The sequence below is a fragment of the Periplaneta americana genome, chromosome 8 (genome assembly GCF_040183065.1).
Source record: "Periplaneta americana isolate PAMFEO1 chromosome 8, P.americana_PAMFEO1_priV1, whole genome shotgun sequence".
Lineage (NCBI taxonomy): Eukaryota > Metazoa > Arthropoda > Insecta > Blattodea > Blattidae > Periplaneta > Periplaneta americana.
Window position 1 is genome coordinate 18,684,818 of NC_091124.1, and position 27,004 is coordinate 18,711,821.

Below are 27,004 nucleotides of genomic sequence, written 5' to 3' on the forward strand. Positions count from 1 at the left end.
GAGTTTGATTTTTCTCAGACTAGAAGCCGTTAATGTAAAAGGAACTGCAGTTGTTTTTGAAGTTACATTACGGTTTTAGTTTCAGTTCCACTGCATGTGAATACGTGTCTTGTTCCAAGTGCGTTTATTTTACTATGTAGTGATGGAGCGTTCCCGTCGCAGAGTATAATTATTTTCTTCGTAAACATAATGTTGCGCGTTTAATTCGCTTCGAATTTTTCTCTTGCTACGCTCTTCATTTCCACAGGCGATATCCCCATCTGTTCATCTTCTTGGAAGAGGCACGTATACACACATTTTATTTAGAAATTTACACATTAGACGTAAATTTTATTTAGACATTTAGGCATTAGACATTTTTCTTTTATATCTTAGTTATTATAGGACATTTTTTTTATTATACTTCGTGTTTCATTAGACCTGCTGTCCTTAGACATAATGACCTGAAACCTCTATCTGTATCATAGAGAGATCTACCGCCTAATGCCAACCTTGTAATAGACTGAAGCCGAAACAATACGAAATTTAACTTGTTGTGAATCACAAGGATAAGGTTGTTTTGACAGTTCTGCAGTGCAGATGTTAAATATCGTGCATTGTCGATTTCAAACTTATTTTAAGAGTGGTATTCACCCGACCGTTAAAGTTCTAACTATATTGTGAAACGTTCGTTTGTTTTGTGCATTTTACAGTACATATTTTAATAATAGTAATAATAATAATAATAATAATAATAATAATAATAATAATAATTATAATAATAATAATAATAATAATAATACACAAAATGTAAAATACCGATAATGTAGGCCTAAATTGTAAACAATTTTAATAATGACAAAATTCTGCGTACAGCAGAGGGTAGTAGCAATTCAGTATTGACTGTGCAAACCTGCAACCATGTCAGAAAACATCACTGGAATATTGCAAAGGCAGACTTTCTTTAGTTCAGTTTTCTTTATCTTATGGCTACCTTTTCCCTAAGCATTTTTTTTCAACCAAATTTTGAACTCCCAAATGGTTTTGGCTTTTTATTTTATATTATTTATTTATTTATTTTTTTAATATTTTCAAACCCAAGTTTTTAGTAGAAGATCTCAAATTTTGAGCTTTTTTTTCTTTGGTTAAATTCACAAGATATAGAGAAATATTTCTATGCATTCATTTAGTGGAATATCTCATTTATTCACTTTGGAAATTTTTGTTGAAATGTTGAAAATGTTATTTTTTCTATAATTCATGAAAAAAAAAAACAAATTAATAAAATAAACTAGGAACATTTTTTTACAAAATAAATGCATGGAAACATGCAGCTATCTCATAAATACTTCCAGTAAAAATTTCATCCAGATTGATTAATATTTGGCATAAAAAAGTTGGTGTAATCAAGGAAGATAAACTTACGGAAAAATGGATTTGAGAGTAAAATTAATATTCATGTAGCACACACCTGTTAAAATTCTCCTTCGCTATATTCATATAGTAACTTCAGTAAGCCAACTTTACAACAAAACATTACTAGATGTGTAATCAGAAATTTGTAAAAAAGAATTCTTTGACGAAAAAATAATTTTGACATCTCTTTAAATGTCACGCCCCTTTATTTGTAATCAGAATTGAACTAAATACATTTGGGATATTAAAATATACATTATAAAGAAGTGAAGTAGCCAATATTTTTTTTTTTTAAATTGTTATGATTTTTAGTAGAGTCTCCCCTTGAACTGTACTCCTATCATTTTTACTCTTGTATGCAAATAGCTAAAACTATTAATTCTTCAAAGTGATACATCAGCTATCTTTAAAAGTTGCTGATTTTTGTTACCGATCTACGAATTACTGGAAAATTAATTAAAAGCATAATGAAATATAACTTTCTGAAGAGAAAAACTAAAGTCTGATTGCCCTAACAATACTTACTTACTTACTTACTTACTTACAAATGGCTTTTAAGGAACCCGAAGGTTCATTGCCGCCCTCACATAAGCCCGCCATCGGTCCCTATCCTGTGCAAGATTAATCCAGTCTCTATCATCATACCCCACCTCCCTCAAATCCATTTTAATATTATCCTCCCATCTACGTCTCGGCCTCCCTAAAGGTCTTTTTCCCTCCGGTCTCCCAACTAACACTCTATATGCATTTCTGGATTCGCCCATACGTGCTACATGCCCTGCCCATCTCAAACGTCTGGATTTAATGTTCCTAATTATGTCAGGTGAAGAATACAATGCGTGCAGTTCTGTGTTGTGTAACTTTCTCCATTCTCCTGTAATTTCATCCCGCTTAGCCCCAAATATTTTCCTTAGCACCTTATTCTCAAACACCCTTAACCTATGTTCCTCTCTCAGAGTGAGAGTCCAAGTTTCACAACCATACAGAAGAACCGGTAATATAACTGTTTTATAAATTCTAACTTTCAGATTTTTGGACAGCAGACTGGATGATAAGAGCTTCTCAACCGAATAATAACACGCATTTCCCATATTTATTCTGCGTTTAATTTCCTCCCGAGTGGCATTTATATTTGTTACTGTTGCTCCAAGATATTTGAATTTTTCCACCTCTTCGAAGTATAAATCTCCAATTTTTATATTTCCATTTCGTACAATATTCTGGTCACGAGACATAATCATATACTTTGTCTTTTCGGGATTTACTTCCAAACCGATCGCTCTACTTGCTTCAAGTAAAATTTCCGTGTTTTCCCTAATCGTTTGTGTATTTTCTCCTAACATATTCACGTCATCCGCATAGACCCCCCCCCTAACAATAATTATTAAATCTAATAGACTACGAAAACAGAAGAAATATAGGCTAATCCTTATCATAAAAAATCAGTAATCAAAGAAGTTATGAATCAGATGTCAGATCCATGGAATATTCTTATCATTCACAATATTGCTCTCTTATCTCTCAAGATGATCAGATGAATATTCTTAAATTTTTCAACACCAAAAGAGAGCTTTTGCTGTTCGTACAGAATTCTGCTTGGATAAAAATCAAACACAAAATACTGTAGTAAGATTTATATAATTAATATCTCTTAAAATGGATAACATTTACAACAAATACATCATTCTTGAGTCATAAGAGACTCGCATTTGCACCTCTGCATTATTTACATGTTTACATACAAATTACTTTAAATTATAAAAACAAACAAAATATTAAACATCAACTAGTTTTAGGGATGAATGTTATTCTTGACAATGTGTTTGTAGGGATGTACCAATGTCAGCGGCCTAAAACATGTCTTATCACAAGATTCATCTACTGTCAATATCAACATCTAATTTTTAAGATTCTATGCAAATGAGAGCACAATCAGCCATATTTCACAAGCCACAATGCCTAACTCTTAACCAGGTGTTCGTATACTTGCATAATCGGGTAAATTCGTGTTGGGTTCGTTAGCCGAGCGATTTTAAGGTGCACAAGGTATGTCCGGCCAGCATATCATGCCTAAGATCGCAGGTTCGAGGCCCCGGCCACTGCAGTCAATTGAGTCTGTGGTAAAGGATAGGGAGGGCTCATGTAAAGCAATCGGTGTAATGGTACATATGGAAGCTGATGGGGTTTCAGTTGACTGCAGTTGAAATGATTTTGTTCCTTTTTTAAGAAAAAAAAATACAAAAAAAATTGTTTTAATCAAGAGCAATGTCCTTAATGTTATATTAGTACATTATGCAACGAGCCTATAATGGTAGTAATTAAGACGCGAGTATGTTTATGAAACGAGCGCAAGTGAGTTTCATAATTTTCATACGAGCGTCTTAATTACCATTGTAGTCAAGTTTTATACGACTTTTTATGCTCGACCATATTGATTTTTTCCGGCAATTGGTGAAATGAATTTGCGGGAATGTGCTTTGTGAAAGGCTGGAAGATGACGGTGAATTTATGTTAATTTGTGTGTTGTTTTTTTTCGACTGAGTTCAATATTGTCTAATCTCGCGCTAGTTGTCTTTCGATTGCATATCCGAGAATAATCGATACTTGCGCTTTCATATTGCTACAATGGTATTTTCTGATTGGTGGAACACCTGAACTTTAATGAATAGGTGTACTTTAATGAGGTCCATTAAAGGGTGCTACCAGGTGTATAATTACTACATTTCGGCATGGTCGAGCATAAAAAATTAAAGAATGTCAACGTATTTTATATATAACATACAATTTATAACATATTATATCATGTCTTGACCATAATAGTTGGCCACTATAATGGACGCACAGCTTCTAAACATTAATGAACACAATACATACTGATGTAATTAATTCTAACACCTGAAATAAATTAAAAAAAAAAAGGTGAGGCATGAACCACATAACTTGATATGATGAAAGAGTAATGGAACGGAGAAAAATTCTCTCCGGTGCTGGGATTTGAACCCAGGTTTTCAGCTCTTCGTGCTGATGCTTTATCCACTAAGCCACACCAGATACCCACCCCGGCATCGGACAGAATCGTCTCAGTTTAAGTTCCAACTCTTGGGTTCCCTCTAGTGGCCGCCCTCTGCACTACGTCATAGATGTCTATGAACATAGGGCCGAAGTCCACACATGTGCTGAGGTGCACTCGTTATGAGTGACTAGTTGGCCGGGATCCGACGGAATAAGCGCCGTCTTAAATCACGAAGTGATTTATGCATATCATATATATATTATTTAATGTACCGAAGTACATATGATATTTCCATGCAGATATTCTGCGTCATCATACGATGAATTTTTCTCCGTTCCATTACTCTTTCATCGTATGATGACGCAGAATATCTGCATGGAAATATCATATGTACTTCGGTACATTAAATAATATATACACATAACTTGAGATATGCTGGATATCTTTTCCATTATCTCATAAATGTAGAAATACCCAATGTTTCAGGTCTCCTAATACTGTGACACAATAACACAATCAATAATGTGCGAGAATGCTCTCTCAATTAATATCACTCAATAAAAGAATTGTATTCCAATGGATACCATCCCATTGTGGAATCCTGGGAAACGAGAATGCGGATGCATTAGCAAAGAAGGGCAGCACTGCTACTTACAGGCCTGTTACTAAATCTACGTATTACTCTGTGAAAAGATTTATTACATCTACATACTTAGACTTCAACAAACAAAATTTAATAACACAATCACAAGGGAAAAAATGGAACTCTCTGCATCATAATCCACAGTTAATTCCCGATTTACCACGCAAATCGTCTGTAGCTGCATTTAGATTGACAACAGGCCATGATTGTTTGGCCAAACATCTGTATAGAATTGGAATATATCAGTCCCCTAACTGCCCATTGTGCAACTCAAATCAAGAAATGGATTCGGAACATCTCAAAATCTGTGCTTCAGTGGCTGGCCATGATAATATCTTTGAAAAATATTGAAGTGCAAGAAGTCAAATGACTTTATTGTCAAACGCCTGGCATTAGAAATCAACAACAACATAATGTGCGAGAATGGCATATTGTCACATTCAATGGTCAAAGGTTCAAATGGCATAAATAATGTTTTAGAAAATTACACATATTAACACAACGATTTAACATTGGTACAACCCCTGGTTTATGAACAATATGGTATTATGGAAGATGTTTCCAGTCCTTGCTTGCATACTTGTTCACTGTAACCTCTCAGACAACATTTCTTACACTGGTTGCTAAAATGTTCAGTAACTGCTTAAAATTGATCAACTTTTAAGCAGAATTTGAAATTACAATGAAAGCAGATATTATACTGTCGTAATATGTTCCTCAGTGGTTAACTAAAGTCTATCTGGAATTCAGCTAGTCTGACAGATAATAATATATTAAATTGAGATGAGCCGTCTATGCTTATCTAATTTTATATAAATTAATTATAACATGAACGTTTTCGGCACTGATATGCCATTTTCAAATGTATGAAAGTTTGCCTAATTACATTTTCAAATAGATGCACATGGACTGTGTGAGTGAGACATATAATGTATACCCTTGATTATTTGAACATAACATGAGAAAACAATTTTATATAGATAATTAAAAACACTCATTATTACTAACAATAAAACCTATTAACTAATTGGTCTTCTACTATGTTGTCCATAGTAGAAGACCAATTAGTTAATAGGTTTTATTGTTAGTAATAATGAGTGTTTTTAATTATCTATATAAAATTGTTTTCTCATGTTATGTTCAAATCATCAAGGGTACACATTATATGTCTCATTTACACAGTTCATGTGCATCTATTTGAATATGTAATTAGGCAAACTTTCATACATTTGAAAATGGCACATTAGTGCCGAAAACGTTCATGTTATAATTAATTTATATAAAACTATATAAGCATAGACGGCTCATCTCAATTTAATATATTATTACTACTTGCTTATCGGAAAAATCATACAAAATGAAATTAGTCTGACAGAGCTCAATTCCATTTTTGAAGAGGAAACTCAATGGTGAAATACATTAACCTCGATAGTATCATGATAGACAAAGCTAATGACTAGTAGAAATGAATTCTGAAGGTTAGTAATTTTTGTCAGGAGCATTCTAATTGAGAAACACGGTTAAATTACATGACTTAAAAATATAATACGGTGACAGGGATATTGAATAGCCACTATCGTCAGCTGAAATACGTACAAGGCATTACTCATAATCTCCTTTGTAGATATGTAAAGAAAGAAAAAAAAAATTTCCTCACATATCCTGCTGAAAAAAAAAAAATTATTATTTTTTTCATAAATAAAACTTGTGAAAAAAATTATTGCTTATCATGTGCATTAAATGATTCCAGGGTGGCTTTTGGGGTAGTGCCAGTGTGCCATGGCACCACCAATGAAAGAAACAAAAAATAATATCCTAGAAAGCAGTTGTAATAGTTTACTTCTACACTTTTATTCGCATTTCATCTGAACGAGTGCGCGCACAGATCGGGACGCACTCTTGCAGCATTTTTCCGAACATTGGAGCCACTTCTGTGTGGCACTGTCTACGTCCATATAATACCGTACAAAAGCTACTGATTCTAGTTTATATGCGTTTCTTATGGCAGACTTTGAGCCGAATTCAATTTGACTCAGTAGTTAATATTCCGCCCGCTGGAGTACAGTAATGCAGAAATTTCGCTAGATGGCAGGGTTGTTGGAGACGTTAGGAAGGGAACCATGAACCGCAGACTTGCACGAAAACACAAGTTAAAGTTCTGCTCCAAATGTTAATGTAATGTTGCCAATTCAAAACTAGTGCACATAACTTGGATTTGAATGTGTAAATTATTATCCGTTTAACTATATTGAAAGCAGAGATAGTCATGGTTCTTTTTATAAAGATAAATATTTTTTCATATTATGTAAAACTGTTTGTTAATGTTGTGTAATATCTGTTTTATTTTGCGGCAACTAAATATTGCTACACTGTTGCTATAGTATTAATGCTTCTGTTAACGATACATGAGATCTGTGCAGGACATGAACATGTGTTATTCAGGCCGCTGCCTTGGATTCATTGGCCTGTTAAATAAAGTGCAAACGTGTTTGTTTATTATCTATATCATTGTTTATCTCGTGTGTTATTGCCAGTAATTTTACTAGTTATAAAAGTTATTTGTATTTGACTAACAATACTGTGAAAGTTTTGCATTATCTGTATCTGTAAATTTCGTTATTAGTTTCGGAAATGTTATTGTAACTGTTACTAGATGCATTATTAACTGTACCTCTGGTAAAATAGCTGGTTTAATTAATGTGTTTCATTTAACATAATGCAAACGTGAACTGCGATTATCAATTTCACTAGGGTAATTTGCGTACAACCTTTTTTCATTTTTAGCACCACCACCAGAATGCCTCACCGGCCGCCACTGAATGATTCTTAATTGCTATATACCGTAGTAAAGTTTAATTTAATTATCTCTAGTAGTATTAAAAATACAAATGTTTAATATATCGTAATTTACAAGCTCTCAAGCAGCCCACTAACTATACATTGCCCTTAATTAAAATATTTTTAGCAGAGAAAAGTAATTTTTCAGAACTTCAAAATGCTCCTTTAAAAGTTCAAAACTCTCTGTGGGATTTCATTCTGCAAACATAACATACAATGGCGAGCATTGCAAACATTCGACCATAAGACGACCTTTATCTGGACATTTTCTGCATTAACTTTGAAATATACAGGGTGATTCACGAGGAGTTACCGCCATTTACGGAGCTTATTTCCGAAGATATTCTGAGCGAAAAATGTCACATAGACATGGGCCCTATTCTCAATATTTTCGGAGTTACACGAATTTGAAATTGTTTGTAATATACCTTTTTTATTTAGTTTTAAGGGTGAAAGAATATAACAAATAGAAAATGAACTATTCAGAAATATTACTTCTTTAATTGGCTAGTATTCTGGAGCTAAAAATGTGTTATTTCCTTAGTTTCTTCATATAGATTTTTTTTCCCAACTGAAAATTACACTATTCTTACACACTTATCACAATAACAAGTGTTACAAATCACAAGATTTCTAGCAACTTGATTCTTTACAGTTCAATTTTGCATCCTAATATACATTCTTGAAGAGTTTACAAGAGTGGCGTGATTTGTAGCAATTATTGTTGTGATAAGTGCGTAAGAAAAATGTAATTAGTTAAAATCGAAAAAAAATTCTATATGAAGCAATTATGGAATTCACAACACATTTTTAGCTTCAGAATACTATATAATACGAATATTTATTTTCAGTCAATGACTTTACTATTATTAAATGTAAGGTGCGAGTCCTTACATTACATGATTTAATATTGTATGAACGTTTTCGTCGGTTTCATACCAACATCATCAGATACAACATTTTATATAGCAATACCATCACTAACAGGTACATATGTCTCTACAAACCAAATACAATATATATTAATAAGCATACAATATGATAAAAACATGATAAAAACGAACATAAATTAGGACATAAATATGTCTTTCTTGTGTGACTACACCCTACTGTCAAATGATTAAAAAGCACATGTGTGATTACAATACTTGTACAAATATGTTTGGAGGTCTTCACTGATAAAATAATAAAAAAATAAAATGAAATCTGTATACTATATTATGTGAAGAGATGCATTACAGTCTTTTGCATGTTCAAGTATATGCCGCAAATCAACATCATAAGACAACATAATATTGAAATATATCATCGGATACAAATGATATCCATAACAACTTTGAATATTAGGACATACATACATTTAGAAGGTGAAAAGACATGTAGTAATGATAAAACAAGAATACGGGCAGGAGCAAATCAGTTAACATAGTTCAAAGACTGTAATCCATCTCTTCACATTATATAGTATACAGATTTCATTTTGTTTTTTATTATTTTTATCAGTGAAGGCCTGCAAACATATTTGTACAAGTATTGTAATCACACATGTGCTTTTTAATCATTTGACAGTAGGGTGTAGTCACACAAGAAAGACATATTTATGTCCTAATTATGTTGGTTTTTATCATGTTTTTATCATATTGTATGCTTATTAATATATATTGTATTTGGTTTGTAGAGACATATGTACCTGTTAGTGATGATATTGCTATATAGAATGTTGTATCTGATGATGTTGGTATGAAACCAAAGAAAACGTTCATACAATATTAAATCATGTAATGTAAGTACTCGCACCTTACATATAATAATAGTAAAGTCATTAACTGAAAATAAATATTCGCATTATATATCACAGACTTTTCTGAAAATTAATCAAAATGAATTGCAAAATATTCAGAATACTAGCCAATTAAAAAAAATTATACTTCTGAATAGTTCATTCTCTGTCTGTAATATTATTTTACCCTTAAAACTAATGAAAAAAGGTAGTTTACAAACAACTTCAAATTAGTGAAACTTTAAAATATTGAGAATACGACCCATGCTTATATGCCATTTTTTGCTCAAAATATCTTCGGAAATATGCTCCGTAAGTGGCGGTAAATCCTCGTGAATCACCCTGTATTTATTTCACGTTCTTGTCTTGTTCTTCGTCTCAATTAACTACAATGCCTAGTTTCATGCAAATAAATATTTTTCTAATATTCAATATAACAGAATTGTGTCTTGAAAATGCCGGCTGAGAGTTTACATTTCTTATAGTCATTGAATTGTGCATTCACACAGTCTTTAACCCTCTAATCATAAATCTTGTAAGGGTGTGTATTCGTAAGTTTTTGTTTTGTAAGAGTTAACTTATTTCTCCAAGTAAACATAAGTAAAAGTTTCCTGCATAAAGACACATAAATCAACAGCAGTACAACACATTGCACAATAACTAATAAAATGGCGTCACGTAGTGAGAATACCCGTTTATTTAGACGGTGTTATACTATGTACCTATTACTTTATGCAGTAATCACAAACAAACTAGTATGGCAAGAAGGTAAATATATATCTCCGAAGGACACACAATGATGGAAGACGGGATCAGAATTCTCAGTAAAACTGGATAGGTTAAATAGAGAAAGGGAAGTATAGAAGCACTAACCTGCAAGTTGTAGAAGAATTGGAAAAAAAATTGCAAATAGGAAGTCTAATAATACATGACAGAAACATACTGGAATTACTTGTAGACTTATCTGAAAGAAAAGACGCATGCAAAACGTTGTAAAGAAAAGTAGTATTAAGGCAAGACATTGGTGATATTTTGACCAAATATTTATTTAATTTTTTTTGTATTCATATTTTTATTATGATCATTTCTTTTAATTTCATACTGTGATTTTCATTTTCCGAATTCCACCCATATTTATGTGTAAAGTGACAATTTAAAGGCCTGAGAATGAATTGACTATGCCATCTTACGTCTCTGTTTTCTCCTATATTTATTCTGTGATTTCTCAGTATTCAAAATGTTTCACACGATGCAATTTTTAACCAATTTATTTAAAATTTTCACTTCTGGTATAGAAATAGTAAAAAAACTGACGTTGGCTTTTTTCCTATATATGTAATAATTCTTCCATAATTAAATATTTCGTTTTTTAATAATTTAAACATTCTAAAATACATATAATAAACACAAATAAAAATATATATATTTTTTCCAAATGTATTTTGAATATAATTCAAAACGCTCACAACAATTTTAACATATTGTATTCTAAAATGAAAATAAAAATTTCAGTCTGATATCTCATTCATTACATGGAATGTCTTGAGTACCTACATATAAGATTAGTGAAAAAAATTAATTTAGAAATTAATTTCTCTGAAACTATTTCAGATATAGGTGCAAAATTACGAATGGTGTTTTCAAATTTACTACTTATGGTCTGGTAAAAATTTCAAGTTAACTGAACAAAAACCGCCAATTTTAGAATTTCCACTGATATCTTGCCTTCTTAATATGTTAAAAGAACGCGATAAAACTCAAAACAATAATTTTCGTACTCATTTTACGCCAGGATGTATTAAAAAACTCAATTTCCGAATTAGAAAACGTCTAAACTTATACTTTTAAATAATTTGTAGAAAAACTTACATTAAGTTTAGTTTTATATTTAAATTATAGGACTTATGATAATGTTTTATATTGTTTTAAACATAATGTGTCAAGATATTTACCTGCTCTTTAGATATAATTACTGGTCAATCTGCTGTAAAGTTTTATTGAGCCACTTTTGGTAGAGTGTTAGGTATTTTATGAGAGGGGAAAAAATCAGACTAATCTAACTAACAAATGGGGCAGAAATCGTTAATAAAAAATTGACACTTATTTTAAAAACTCTATTTCTTACTAGTTTAATTGCGTACCGTACTGTAGTTATATTTACTTTGTTTCAATATATTCCTCTATAAGTAGGGAATGTTGGAACCTCAAAAAAGTTATGCAGCATACATTTACAACTTGAAAAATAAACATATGTCTCAGCAGTGCTAAAATTATATAGCAAAGTTCTTCTTCTTCTTTTTTTTTTCTTTTTACAGTGTAATTTATTACTCCAAGCGTCTTTGGTTCAAGCCACAGACTATTAACAAAGAACAGGTAATCAGAAAATTCACGAACTTCGAACAATATAATTTTGGCCAAAATTACCATTTCAAGAATCTACGAATATCTTAATTAAAATTTAGTCAAACCCTAACCTAGCAAAACTGCCTGTCCTTCACGTGCAGAGAATCGAACTCTGTGATATCTTCTTCCTGATCAGGATTCGATCCTGGCCACATGATCTGAGGTTTGTGTCAGGCGATACGACTCTTCCCATTTATTCCAATAATGCTTCATTATCGCCTTACTTTTACCTTATTATATCTAAATTGTCTCTGAAATTGAAAATTGCTCAAATATCTTCATAGGTATTTCTATATACGATCACAAAGTTGCAAATGACGGTCTATGAGAAGTATTAACATTAGCAGTTGTTAAGCTTACTACAATTTCAAAACAGTTCATATGTGTTTTCTTCAATAGCTCCTGTTATTTGAAATTTCTTAAATTATAATTACTCTTTCTGATTATCTACCAGTAATGGGCCTATATTAACATATTCATAAACGATAGTTTTAAATAAAAATGAAATTTTTAATTTTCTTTTTCCTCAACTTAATATAAGGAATACCAGTTTATTGCTTTTGACGTAAATTAATGATATTGCCACTTATTTTAGTTTCATCATCATCATCATCATCATCATCATCATCATCATCATCATCATAACAGTTTTCTGCCAAGAGCAGGTTCTTCACTGAGAATCTAGCATTCTCCAATCTGCTCTCTTTTCCGTTTTCCTCTTTATTTTAGTTTAAGAACATGAAAATATTTCTCTGCCATAACCTCAGAAACAGATATTAAGTCCTGTCAGCTTTCATTTTGATGAGTATTGCGTCCACTGAGTAAAGCTGACCAATTTACCATATTCTAATGTTGAGGTTATGAAAGCAATAAACTGTTTTTCTGCCTTTTATGACCTTCATGATCTACATAATGTATACCTTCCCCTTTGCATTTATTCCCAATATTAGTTTATTCATTTACTTTTTGCTCAATTTGTTCATTCATTTTTGATTATAACATAACAGCAGTCAGAAATCACAAATAACCATTGTTGTATTGTCATATTATCTCATTTTTATCCATTGATTAAAGTTCACGTTAACACTTTGTTTCTTAAAAACATAAAATTACTTAGTCATACGTTAGAGAGTCTAACCTTAACAAATCAATACATATATTCTACAATAAATTTCCTCTTATGTAATAAAGAAAATTTTCCAACTAACTCAGCCATACATAGTACAAATACTCGCAGAAGGAATGATTTTCATACGCCATCATCAAATTTATCATGCTTTCAAAGGAGAGTACGTTACATGGCGATAAAAATGTTCAATAGTCTTCCTGAAGACATTAAGAATCATAGCCAAAACCCTGCATTATTTAAGGTAAAACTAAAAAATTACTTAATATCTCACACTTTCTATTCTGTAGATGAATTCTTGACATTTCACAGTACTGTGTAAATATTATAATACTATTAAATGGTAAACATATTACATTGTATAAAATATTATTGTTATTAAGGTATTAATTCTGTACATATTTCATATTTGCATTTTATATGTATTGCATTTTATTGCTAAACGTAAGAATTGGACTTGTTCTTTATTCTATGCTATAAAGCAAATGTAAGAATATTATGGAATGAATAAATCTATCTATCTATCTAAAAAGTGTTAAAATTTTAAAAAAGGTATATACCTTCAACAGACGGCCCGTTTCGACGTTATGTCACGTCTTCTTCAGTGTCTCCTGAACTACTGATGATCTTGAATTCTGCGCTGTGCATCTGTCGATAGTAGGGGTGGGGGTGTGTTGCTGTTATGGTGGGGGCTGGTTGTTTGTGTGTCATGACGTATCATGACGTCGAATAATGTGTGGGTATTGAACTGTAATTGTGTGTTAAGTATATGTTGTGGGTATGTTATTGTGTTTATATATTTCGTATTGTTCTAAGATGTTTAACTGTGAACTTTTTGGTGTGATGTGTAAAATTTCCATATCTGTTTCTATATTATTGTAGTCATGATTATTGTTGATAATGTGGTCTGCATAATTTGATGTGATGTAGGGTTTAGTTATAGCTTTAATATGTTCATTATATCTTGTGTGAAAGGATCTTCCTGTCTGTCCTATGTAAAAATGTGGGCAACTATTGCTAATTAAGTTCATAGTTATATACCTGAAATCTTGATTTGCATAATATACGTCACTGTTCGTTAACAGAAAACCACAATTTAAGTCACACGGAGTTAGTGTGCACTCGAAGTTGGTTGCTTGACGGTTGTCAGCCCACTTTGAGGTCTGTGGATATAGAGGGAAAAATTGGATCAGTGTCGGTTAGAGTTCCCGGGTAGCTCAGTGGTAGAGCGTTGGTACATTAAACCAAAGGTCCCGGGTTCGATACCCGGCTCCGGAACAATTTTTCCCTCGAAATTATTCAAATCAACTTTACTGGGAGTTATACCTGAAATCTTGATTTGTGTATTGCATTTTAGTTTGTAAACTCTAGTTGAATTATATTTATTTTAATGTTTAATGTGATAGCATACAAAACAAATAACACAACACAGAAATACCTAAATAATCACATTAAACATTCAAATAAATATAATTCAACTGGAGTTTACAAACTAAAATGCAATAGTTGCCCACATTTTTACATAGGACAGACAAGAAGATCCTTTCACACAAGATATAATGAACATATTAAAGCTATAACCAAACCCTACATCACATCAAATTGTGCAGACCACATTATCAACAATAATCATGACTACAATAATATAGAAACAGATATGGAAATTTTACACATCACACCAAAAAGTTCACAGTTAAACATCCTAGAACAATACGAAATATATAAACATACAATAACATACCCACAACATATACTTAACACACAATTACAGTTCAATACCCACACATTATTCGACGTCATGATACGTCATAACACACAAACAACCAGCCCCCACCATAAGAGCAACACACCCCCACCCCCTACTATCGACAAATGCACATCGCAGAATTCAAGATCACCAGTAGTTCAGGAGACACTGAAGAAGACGTGACATAACGTCGAAACAGGCCGTCTGTCGAAGGTATATACCTTTTTTAAAATTTTAACACTTTTTAACGTATGACTAAGTCATTTTTGTCCTTTTATCATTAGAAAGAAATTTCAGCAAAATCATCATCATTGTACAAGCAAGATAAATGCAATGTAATTTTAAAAGGATCTTAAACTGGAACTCAGTGAGAAATGTTCTTCAGTAATTATATGAAAAACACATAATCTAGAAATGCAACTGATTTTCACTGATGAAATACATGACAAGATAAAATAGTAGCTTACTTATATTAAGACATAATTTTTTTAATCAATTGCGTTTAAAGCCTACAACAGAAGCACCAACATTCATGTAAAAAAAAGTAAATATAACCAAACAATTACTTCTAATGATTTATGGTTACCCAATATTCTCAATCATATCATTATTTCCGTACTTATATAAAACTATTAAAAAAAATTACGAGAATAATTTTGACGCTATAATTTCAGACAACAATAAAATAGTCTTCGTTTTGCATAACATAGTCAGTGGCATCAACAGCAAACATTATAAAGTCTGGAATGTAACTTGAGCATTTATCTTACATACTGGTACACATAATAAAAGGTAACAAAGAATTTGGAACAAAAGAACGTAAGAAGAAAGCTACTTGATTATGAAAACATGATCTGTTTTAAAACTTTACGCAAAGGAACTGCGACTTCAAACTAAAGAAAGAAATAAATAGAGCTAGGTACTTAATTATCTCTACTGTGAATAACATAGATCTTTACATAAAGAAATTACAGACTTGATAAAGCTGAAATTATACAAAATAATAATAATATAATTTAAATTATAAAATAGGAGGATTTAACTTACTGTAATCAAATAGCTATTCTTGTGTTAGTAAGGCCTATACCAGAAATCACGGGTAGGAAGAAAGAAGAGAAAAAGAAATCTGGAGAACTGCAATAATGAAGAAATACAGATGTAACAAATTAATTAAATATTTTAATTTAAAATTTAAGATGAGAGAATACAGAAAAAATAAAAGATCATACATTCGGACAGAACAAAGTACAACTGATTAGCAAACACAGTGCATCTTCATAAAACTGTAGGTAAAGAAGTTCCAGAGCTAGATTCAGGACAGAGGATCTTGCAGGAATGGAATGGGCTCAAAACCCAGCCCTCATGAAGAAAAAGAGAAACTCATGTCTCGTTCAAAGTCTTAATCAATCCCAAAGTAGGGAAACTTGGTTGATAAAATAACAAATGTAACTCAACACTTTTTCTTCAATACACATAACTACACAGCATTCAGACATAATGTAGACATCACTTTCTCGTCAAAAATGTACATGGAATCATGTCACTGGCATACAGAAGACGCATTGTTCACTCTGGATACAAATGTTTCCTGCTTAGTGAAACACACAGAGAGTGTCTAGTCGCTATACATATGCTAAAGTCACTAGAAGTGATCCACTAATACCGAGACACTGTTGGAGCCTATAGACGTGGCTGGGCCCCCAGAATCGATCGCCACACTCTGCCAACTTGCAGGGCGACCAAGTTGTCCACCGCTAGTTTCGCCAGATTTGAGTGCAAAACTTCGAGGTCGAGGATTTGAGTCTGAAGTTTGATCTGGAGGCTCACATGTCGCCCAGTGTGGCAGTCTTAGCTCCACAGGACATTGGAATTTGAGTCCGTGAGGTCCACACAACACTAGAGGGCTCAGCAATGTCTCACCTGAGGAAAAACACAGCTATTATGTATACCACACGAAAAACAAAGTACCGGTACCTCATTTCTAATATGCAATCAATAATGTTGCAGTGAAGAAACCATGATAAATTATGATTAAAATTAAAAACGAGTAAACAAAGAAATAAATAAATAAACTCATTCAGGAAAGGAAAAGGTCCAAGGGATGCAATTGGATTACTATATTGCCGAAAAATACCTACAGAAGAATAAAGAAGTGTATATAGTATTTGTGAACCTAGAAAAGGCGTTTGACAGAGTGGATTGGAACAAACTGATTGACATCCTGAAGAAAATAAGTGTGGATTGGAAAGACAGGAGACTTAATATTAGAGGTCAGCTGGTTAGCTCACGTGCGTACTATTTATTTTCTTTATTTGATATTTTCAGTACTTTCTTATCAACGTTGCACCAGTAAAAAATATGTGTTTATTTGTACTTTCAATGCAGAATCTAACCGTATATTTTAAAAATATTTTTTTGTGAGAAAAATTCGCTCCGGCACCAGGGATCGAACCCGGGTCCTTGGTTCTACGTACCAAGTGCTCTCACCATTGAGCTATGCCGAAGTCCAATCCACAGCACCGGATCGAACTCCCCTCCTCCAGTGTTTTTCCCTTTTGTGGCCTGACTCCAAGTTGAGCAGGTATGTTGACATTTTATTAAGTCAACTGCCATTATACAAGGAGAGCACTCAGTTGAGTTGGTGGCCGGGATTCCACAGAATTTTTCTCCTCTAATATTAATTGTTACCATAACAGATATATTCTGTAGGACCAAAAATAATAATCTTTACGTAGATTGTTCTAGCAACAGTGCTTATTTCTGTACAGATTACTGTGGAATCCCAGTCACCAAGTCACTCAATTGAGTGCGCTCCTTGTATAATGGCAGTTTACTTAATATAAAATATCAACATACATGTCAAACTTGGAATCAGGCTACAAAGGGAAAAACACTGGAGGAGGGGAGTTCGATCCGGTGCTGTGGATTGAACTTTGGCATAGCTCAATGGTGAGAGCGCTTGGTACATAGAACCAAGGACCCAGGTTCGATCCCCAGCACCAGAGCGAATTTTTCTCCTCTAATATTAATTGTTACCATAACGGATATATTCTGTAGGACCAAAAAATAATAATCTTTACATAGATAAGACAGGAGACTGTTCAGTAACCTCTATATGAAACAACAAGTCAAAGTCAGGATAGGAGAAGAAATGTCTGAAGGAAGTGAAATAGGGAAAGGAGTACGACAAGGATGCTCTTTATTATCTACCCTGTTCAACATCTACTTGGAGGATTTACTGAAGAACTGTTTTCAGAACATGGGAAGGGTAAAAGTAGAAGGAAGAAGAATAAAGTGTATAAGATTTGCTGATGACATGGCGTTGTTAGCAGAAGAGGAGACAATACTAAGGGATATGCTACTGGAGCTAAATGACAGCTGTGAGCAGTATGGGATGAAGATAAATGAGCCGTTCAGAGCAGAAGTGGTATAAGTCAGAAATGGGTAATGAGGGGTTAAAGTAAACATTCTGTAAAATACAGCGCAAAGTAGCAATTAATATTCAATTTATTTAAACTATTAGTAGTCAGTGGATAGCAAGAAGGACATATTAACTGCTACTTTGCGCTGTATTTTACAGAATTTTTAATTTAAACCTCATTACCCAATTTTGACTTACATCACTTTTGCTCTGAATGGCTCAAATGTAAACAAGACGAAGACCATGGTTGTAGCAAGAAGAATAAAGAAGGTAAACTTGGGAATCCTAAATGAGCAGAAGAGCAAGTGGACAGCTTCGAATACTTGGGATGTACTACAAGCAGTAACATGAGCTACAGCCAGAGAGTCAAAAGGAGGAGAGCAATGGCAAAGAAAGCTTTTAATAGAAAAAGGAGCATTTTCTGCAGACCTCTGGAAAAAGAACTAAGGAAGAAACTAGTGAAGTTCTTTGTGTGGAGTGTGGCACTATATGAGGCAAAAACATGGGCATGATGACGAAATGAAGAGAAACAAATAGCATTTGAAATGTGGATGTGGAGAAGAATGGAGCATGTGAAATGGACAGACAGAAATAAGAAATGAAGCTGTGTTGGAAAGAGTGAGTGAAGAAAGAATGATGCTGAAACTGATCAGGAAGAGGAGAAGGAGCTGGTTGGGTCACTGGCTGAGAAGAAACTGCCTACTGAAGGATGCACTGGAAGGAATGGTGAACAGGAGAAGAGTTCGGGGCAAAAGAAAATATCAAATGATAGACGACATTAAGATATGTGGATCATATGCGGAGACTAAGAGAAAGGCAGAAAATAGGAAAGATTGGAGAATGCTGGGTTTGCAGTGAAAGACCTGCCCATGGGCAGAACATTATGTATATATATATCTTCTTCGAGTCTGTGTGGAATTATATATGAGGGTCATTTTCATAAGTCATGGCAGCTATATTATATTTTCCGAATAACCAAAAATGTGGTTAGTTCAGTATATACGTTTGAAAACCTGTTGTACACTGTACGGGATGCCACCACCAGATTGCGTCTGTGTGCATTGGTGGCTAGTTGACACCACACGCAAAAGTTAGTATGCTAGAGGCTGTGCTCCAAGATGAATGTAAGTAAATTGAACAGCGGTCATACGTGAAAATTGCAGTTCTTCGTGGCAGAAATGCTCGTCAGTGTCATTCTCAGCTACGAGAAGCATTGGGTGATAGTGTATTGGAACATCCTCCCTACTCGCTTGATCTAAGTCCATGCGACTTTGATCTCATTCTACAATTGAAGAAGCTGCTGCGTGGAAAGTGGTTTGCAAACAGGGAGGACATCTTAACAGCATTTTGATGATAAGTGGTACACATAGACGAATCACACACAGCCAATGGTAATCAACGCCTGCATCATTTTTGGTAAAGATGGGATTATTTTGAAGGGTGTTAGCTGTGAGTAATGTACTTTGTTTCCTTTTGTTCATAATAAAACAATGATTTCTATTTACACATCTTTCAATTTCCCTTAACCATTGCCTCCTGTACTCAGACCCTTTGGTACATTCCAGTGATCTTCAGTCATATACAGTGAATTTCTATTCCTGCAGCTTTATTGGCTGATATAGTTGCCATGACTTGTGAAATGACCTTCGTATATACACAATATGAATATTTATATAGACTACAATTATGCTAATTTATAGTCAATAAATTGAGAAAATCTCTCTAACATCTGTAACTCTTGACAACAGGAATTTATAATTTTAGGTATCAAACGAACATTGATAATCTCAATTCTGAGAGCACATAACCTATGAAATAATATTGAGGAGTACCTTTCACGTAAAGAAAGCAAATCTAGAAATGTTCATGATAGAAACTTTCGAGAAACTGTCATTTTTTGCTACCCTCTTCCCCCCAAGGATCCATGAAAGCACAAAGTTAAAATTGAAACATTTCTTTTTCAATTTCATGTGCATATTTTCTGTTTCTTAAGTACTGATTCATATAAAATCCGTCTTCACAGTTCAGAAGAATAATCTGTAAACTGAAGATAAACAGTTATTTTTTTCAAAAATAGATACGCAAAAACGTATCTAGGTCCATACAAAATACAGGATTTGAAAAGGGAAGGAACAACATAATTAACTCCTATAAACTTTTATTTTATTTTTGAGGTAATATAATATTATTTGAGCAAAATATTATACAAATCATTGATATATTAAAATATTACACAATTTTTTACGGTTACTGTTTTATTTTATTTCTTGTAACTTGTTAATGGGGGGGGGGGTAGGAAGGGTGTCAACTTTTCCCCACCCAAATTTCACACCTTGTGTAAGATTTTAACACTTATAGAGTATTTTTCAATTCAATGTTATATCTTACAGACATTAATTTTCTGTAAAAAAAAATGTATTTTAAATAATCAGATTTACGACATGCATACTGTGTAAGTTGGGGAGAGAAGGAAACAGTCTTTGGGAGAATTCGAGACCGAAAAGGGAATCTAGAAATGGAAGAGAAGTAAAATATTTGTTGTGCTTGTCATTTAATGTGTTTCTTTGCCACCAATCTGTAAGAATAATATATCAAGTGATGATTGTCAATTTTCCAAACGGAATAAATTTCAATTTAATATAGGTGTGAAATATTAAACAAGCACAGTTATATTTGAACAAGGTTAAAAATGTTATCTTTATTCACAAACAGCCAAGCAAATACAAAGTGTTTCGAAATTTCCATTACAGACTCGCTTGTAGAAAGGACTGAATACATAGCATTTTGAATAGGAACTTATATCTGGAAACATACTGTTTCCATGCTATAAGTAAAACAAATTCAAATCAAGTGTTTAAATCTTCTGCTTCAGCCTATCCATCTTTCACCGAATCTTTGATCAAAATTATCTCGAACAGTGAGGTGACTCAACTAATTGGCCTCCACGATCGCCGGATTTAAGTCGACTCGACTGCTTTCTATGGGACCCACAAAGAGACTACACAATATCCCTGTACCGTACAGTCAGAGAACGATCTGCTTGCACAAGTTCTTGCCACTGTACAAGAGATTCAACACATATCAGATTTTTGTGAACGAGTGTACTAGAACATAATTCATAGTACAATGTTTGCAACGACGTTGGTGGTCGCCACAAGAAGCCTCTGTTGCAGTGGACCAGGATGCAATGCAAGAGATGCTCGCAGAAAGGGGTTAACCAATTTGAGGAAGATAAAAACTGAATGTGAAAAAATGAACACTTTCTTTATTGTTTCCTTGACATTGTACATTAAAGACGTTTCGGTTGGAATTTAAATTACATTAGTACCTCTCTTTGACTCAGCAGAAGTGGGAGATTTAAATACTTGACTTAAATTTGTTTTACCGTTCTGGACAAGGCTTCCTATTCAAAATGTTTTCTATTCAGTCCCCTCTGCAAGTCCTAGGAGTTTATAATGGGAATTTCGAAACAAGGTATTTTATGAAAATCAATACTCAAACTGTTGGTAAACAAATAGGCCTACATTTAGTAAGAAGAGATATGATTTGGACATTTTCAATTGTTGAAATATCATAAGACACACCGACTTGAATCTATTCCTGTCTTCAGTGAGGTGGAGGAGGAAGAGGGAAGAAGAATTCTGCTTGCTGAGACCATTGTGACTGGTCAAGTCCAGCTGAATGCCTCTTCCTTTTCTCCCAACTTGAAGATGAGAATAAAGCTTATCTTTGAAACATCGTGTTTTCTTGTGTTTCAGCAATAAGAAATATGCAGACCATCTCTCATTAATAAGCCACTAGCGTTTTTTCCCCCTATTTAGAAAGATGTAAACACCATGATTGAGCAAACTTCAGATACCTAAGACCACACCAAACCTTTAGTAATACTAGAAAACTATTTCAGAAAATTGTTATAAGATAAAACAGGCATTCAATATGTACAATTTTGTATTAATGAATATTGCGGCTTCCTTTAAAATGTATCATGCTTTCCTTTCAATAGTTCAAATTGCACATGCACTAAGACCTAAAGGTTACGAGATATATGAAATACTAATCCATTAATATGTACACATACACAAAAGCTTCTATACAACACAGAGATTTAAAATTGCTTCTTACAATTGAGGACCGTTTTTGCAAAACTTGCTAACTGCAAAATTTGCAAAATTGAGATTTTGATGGATTCATTAACATAAGGCAGGCCTCTATATGATGTTAAAGGCGTCTTAGTAAAATATGATTATTTCTCTTCATTGTAGTGTGTCAAAGTGTGATCGTTTTTCCAAAACTTGCTTTCTGCTATGTGAGAGTTACAGTAAAATTTTGCTTGCTGCAGTGTTTTATCTCTCCTATAAAATTTAGTTCTTTCAGTTAGCAAGTTTTGCAAAAACAGTCCTCAATTATTCTCTTCACTGTATTAACGGTGCATTCATATAACTCCTAAGACTCCTAGGCTTTACACATTGGACAACAGACATAATTAAAACCACATGCAATGGCCATGATAAATGGATCTTACAAATCCTTAGAATAAAGCACAAAGTTACAAACAATGAGAAAGACAAAGCGGTGTACCTGACAGCAAGGACAAAGACAGAAGCAGGGGAACAAACATTCAGTAATTAATTTCTTCAAGCAGAGGAGTGAAGAATATTGGAAATATTTTATTATACCATTTTTCTGTGTTCTTATTGAAGAAACATTATCTCATATGTAAATTACTATTTATTTATTTAGTTACTCGTTTAAATAAGTATTTAATTTCCAAATTTAGTTAAATGTAACAAATTCTGATACTACGAATTACAACTATTTATAATTAACAAATACTTCAGTGATGTCATTGTTAACAGCTGACTACTGGACAATTTTGCGAGAAAGTGCTGATAATTTTGTCTGAAGCATTTTCAATACAGAATAGAATTTTTATTGCCCTTAAAAAATTTATCAACTAGAGTCATTATGAACACCTCAACCTCATTTTCAATATCAAGCATGATAACTAGGGACCGGATTTCTATGTAATATCAAGATGTGAAATATGTACATATTTATGTAAGAAAAATAAGCTGAACATGTACCAAAATATGTAAAATCATGAAAATATTTAATATCAGTATCTGCGCTGGTTTGTATTGTTAAGCTTAGATATTTGTAGTCTGGTACAATTTTTAATTTTCTGTTCTTCATGACGATTTCTACTATTTCTGGTGCACTTCCGCCATTTCTGAGTATCATCATTTCTGTCTTGTCCACATTTATATAAAATTTGTTTCTATTGCACCATTTTACCATGATGCTTATTGTTCCTTGTAACTTCGTAAGGTCTTTAGACCCTACTACTATGTCGTCTGCTTATGTGTATGAGATTATTCCCTTCTTTATTTTTGTAATACAAAGTAGCTGTATGAGAAAGGTTGCCTTTTGTTCACTCATATTTACAGTGGGCAGTAAGGGGTGAATGCCTCTTTTACTTCCTGGAACTAAGATGTTATGTTTCGTCCCTAAATATATCCTTTCTGGGGTAGGTAAAAAGGCTTTTTAAATCTGTGTATTTCAAATTGTAAACTTCTCCAGCAGAAATTTTCTTTTTCCTTTTAAAGAAGTAAAACTGAATAAAACCCCAAAATATGTAGATTTATGGAATACTAAGCCATGATATGTAATGTGGGGTAAATATGTAAAAATATGTAGTATCAAATTTTAATATATCAATGGTAATTACACGATTCGCAAAGATTTGTTATTTATATACAATTAGGTTGAAAGGAATATAATATGTAATTACATAAAAATCCGGTCCCTAATGATAACCATGTAACCACAGAGGACAACTTCCAGTTGTACTGGTGTATACTCCATATCAGTATGATAAGTATTGATTCATTAACCTGCAAATATTATATATACAGGGTGTAACAACTTTAATGTTTAGAATTTCTGGAACATGTTCCCTGACACGTTCTACGTCGATTAAACCTAACATACCTATATCCAAAGTTCTATAGGTTTGGAGTATTTGTACCCCCAAAGTTAAATTTTTGAGTTTAATTTTATCGCTGAATACTGAAAGAAGCAACACCAATTTCCGACAGTGACATGTCTATGTCATTATTTTTATTATTACCATATTACATTTTAATATCAACCACTTGTGAGTATGAAAGAAGCAGTGCAAAGTTGAAAAAAAATGTCCTTAAGATTCCAAACACTGTACTTCTTGAAATTTTCCAATAGGCACGTGAAAATACCTGTGCACTAGGAATCCTATGATTTGGGAACCGTGCTTGATATGCCAAAACAGCTGCTGTCGCATTGCCATTATACATAAACTATGTCGGTGTATTCCTGATGTGTGTACACAAAAGGCATGTTTTAATGGTCAAAACTCAATAAAAAGACTAATCACAATACGGTTTATTTTTCTCAAAACTGTTATTTTAAACTGTTGTCTGTTTCGTTTCCTTAGCAACCTAAACAATTTTAATTTAATTTCTTTTAAAAGTAAAATTTCCTCCATTCACTGCTTTTCAAATGTTTCTTATGTATCTCTACTTAGTAATGCCATAAAATAGGCCTTGTATAAACGGTATAATGCTTGGAGCTGCAAGAAGTTCTATTTTTCCAGCTCTGTTATCTCTGTAACCTCTCAATTTCGGATATAGGTATGTTAGGTTTAATCAACGTAGAATGTGTCAGGGAACATGTTCCTAAAATTCTAAACATTAAAGTTGTTACACACTGTATATATATTGCAGTGTTGAAGGCAAATGTTATTTCCGTGATTATTTTTAAGGTTCCTGAATTTACAAACTTTGAATCCAAATAGTTACTTATAAAAACATAGTAAGCTTATTTATAGATAATACAGTATTGTATAAACAAATTTATTTCACACTAAATACTTTATTGAAACATGTCTGTATGTGCAGTTTCCAGGACAGCTTATATTTATTTTATTTTTTAATTATTCTATGATGCTGTGTTTCCAGTGACATTTTTCAGATAATTTTGAAGTGAATATACTATATGTGTTTGCAGTCAGACTAGCAAACAGTCATTGGCATTATTATTATTATTATTATTATTATTATTATTATTATTATTATTATTATTATTATTATTATTATTATTATTATTATTATTATATTATTATTATTATTATATTATTATTATTATTATTATTATTATTATTATTATTATTATTATTATTATTTTATTACTACTATTACAACTATTGACATTAGTCAACCCAAGAAATTTTTCATTTTATTGCGACAGCAGACTTTGTGGATTTTTCACTCTCAGATTATCATGGCTAATCTTTCTCTTATTAAATTTTAAACAATATAAAATAATTTACAAAACATATCTACTTTACATACTATTCAAAGGTAATAAAAACTGAGAGTGATCCTACAGAATATTGTGATCACGTGATTTTATCTTCCAATAAGCTTGTCAGTCATTCAGGTTGAGTATCGTATTGTTTCTCATGATTTCATTTACTTAATGCAGTGTTGCTACTGTTCCACTGGATTGCGAAACTAAAGAAATGGCAATTCTAACGATAAATAATCAAAATGTTCGTATGTGCAGAAATACCACTAATAAAAGCATAATATATTTAAAGATCAAAAGCAAATTTCCCTACTTCAGTTACAAGATCCATTGAAGCTAAGACGAATTCTACAATAGTTTGTATAGATGTGAAGCAAATTCTATGTGTAGTTTACATCGATGAATAGTCGATTTATCTAAATAAATGTCATTGCTGGCTTTGTTCCTTCTACTGAAAAGCTCTGTGGAATGGGAGTGAAACTATAGTACTCTGAATATCTGGCATTAACTTGTTATATGAGAGCTTTGAAGACAATTTTCCTACGGATCAGCCCAATTATGAGAACATGAATTACAATTAAGAAACACAAAACCTATCCTATGTTTCAGAAAATGTCATATTAAATTGCAGTGTTAGAAGTTTATTTCTTCATAGCTTATTCAAAAGGTTTATGTCACAAAATAGGCAACTATTTATATATATTTTCTAACAGAAAATTAATATATCTAATCATATATTCTTCCCAGAAAAAAACAATAGTGCTACATGATACTATTAAAGCCACTGATACAATATTATTTTTGTATCTTTGTACTTTTTAAATTACACTCAACAGACGATTTCTCTGTGGAGGGTGAGGGGAGGAGAGAGAGAAAAAAAAAGTTAGCCGGTTATTTAACAATACTGTAGCAACTACTAGGTTATTTAGCATTGACGCAATTGGTGAGAAGCAAGATGATATTTGGCGAGAGAAGGTCAAGAATTCACCATACAATTGGGAAAAACCTCGGGGCAAATCACAACTAGGTAATTAGCTCAAATGGGAATCAAACCCCCATGCCTGAGTAAATAAACATTATAAATACTGCAATTTTTTTCACTTAAGATAAATTTTAAGCATTTTATGAAAATTGCTAAATATTGTAAAATATCGCATTATATTCGCAAACTGGAAATAATTTATTTTGTGCATCATTTTAACAATAAAAAAATTTCTGACAGTTAAAGTTTTAGTTTGTGGATATATTCAAGTAAAAATTGCACAAGTAATATTAGGCTTTTGTTCAATAAGAA

The 27,004-nt window shown here is 32.6% G+C and overlaps 1 protein-coding gene and 2 non-coding genes across 10 annotated transcripts in view; 1 reads left to right on the forward strand and 2 right to left on the reverse strand.

Annotated features, from left to right (window-relative positions):
* Positions 1-4,374: 4,374 nt before the first annotated feature.
* On the reverse strand, positions 4,375-4,446 carry TRNAF-GAA (transfer RNA phenylalanine (anticodon GAA)). The gene has a single exon. It is a non-coding gene; the product is annotated as a tRNA-Phe (tRNA).
* Positions 4,447-14,404: 9,958 nt separating this feature from the next.
* On the forward strand, positions 14,405-14,476 carry TRNAN-AUU (transfer RNA asparagine (anticodon AUU)). Its single transcript has one exon. It is a non-coding gene; the product is annotated as a tRNA-Asn (tRNA).
* A 1,628-nt stretch (positions 14,477-16,104) lies between these two features.
* The window catches only part of pyd (zonula occludens-like protein polychaetoid), a 793,103-nt gene continuing 782,203 nt past the window's right edge, over positions 16,105-27,004 (reverse strand). For 7 of the 8 annotated variants that reach the window (XM_069832498.1, XM_069832496.1, XM_069832497.1 and 4 more), the window contains one exon: positions 16,105-16,865. In XM_069832498.1, coding sequence (XP_069688599.1) covers positions 16,588-16,865 — 278 coding nt within the window. In that variant the 3' untranslated portion in view covers positions 16,105-16,587. The remainder of the gene's footprint in view (positions 16,866-27,004) is intronic. The other variant, XM_069832504.1, reaches the window with a different exon arrangement.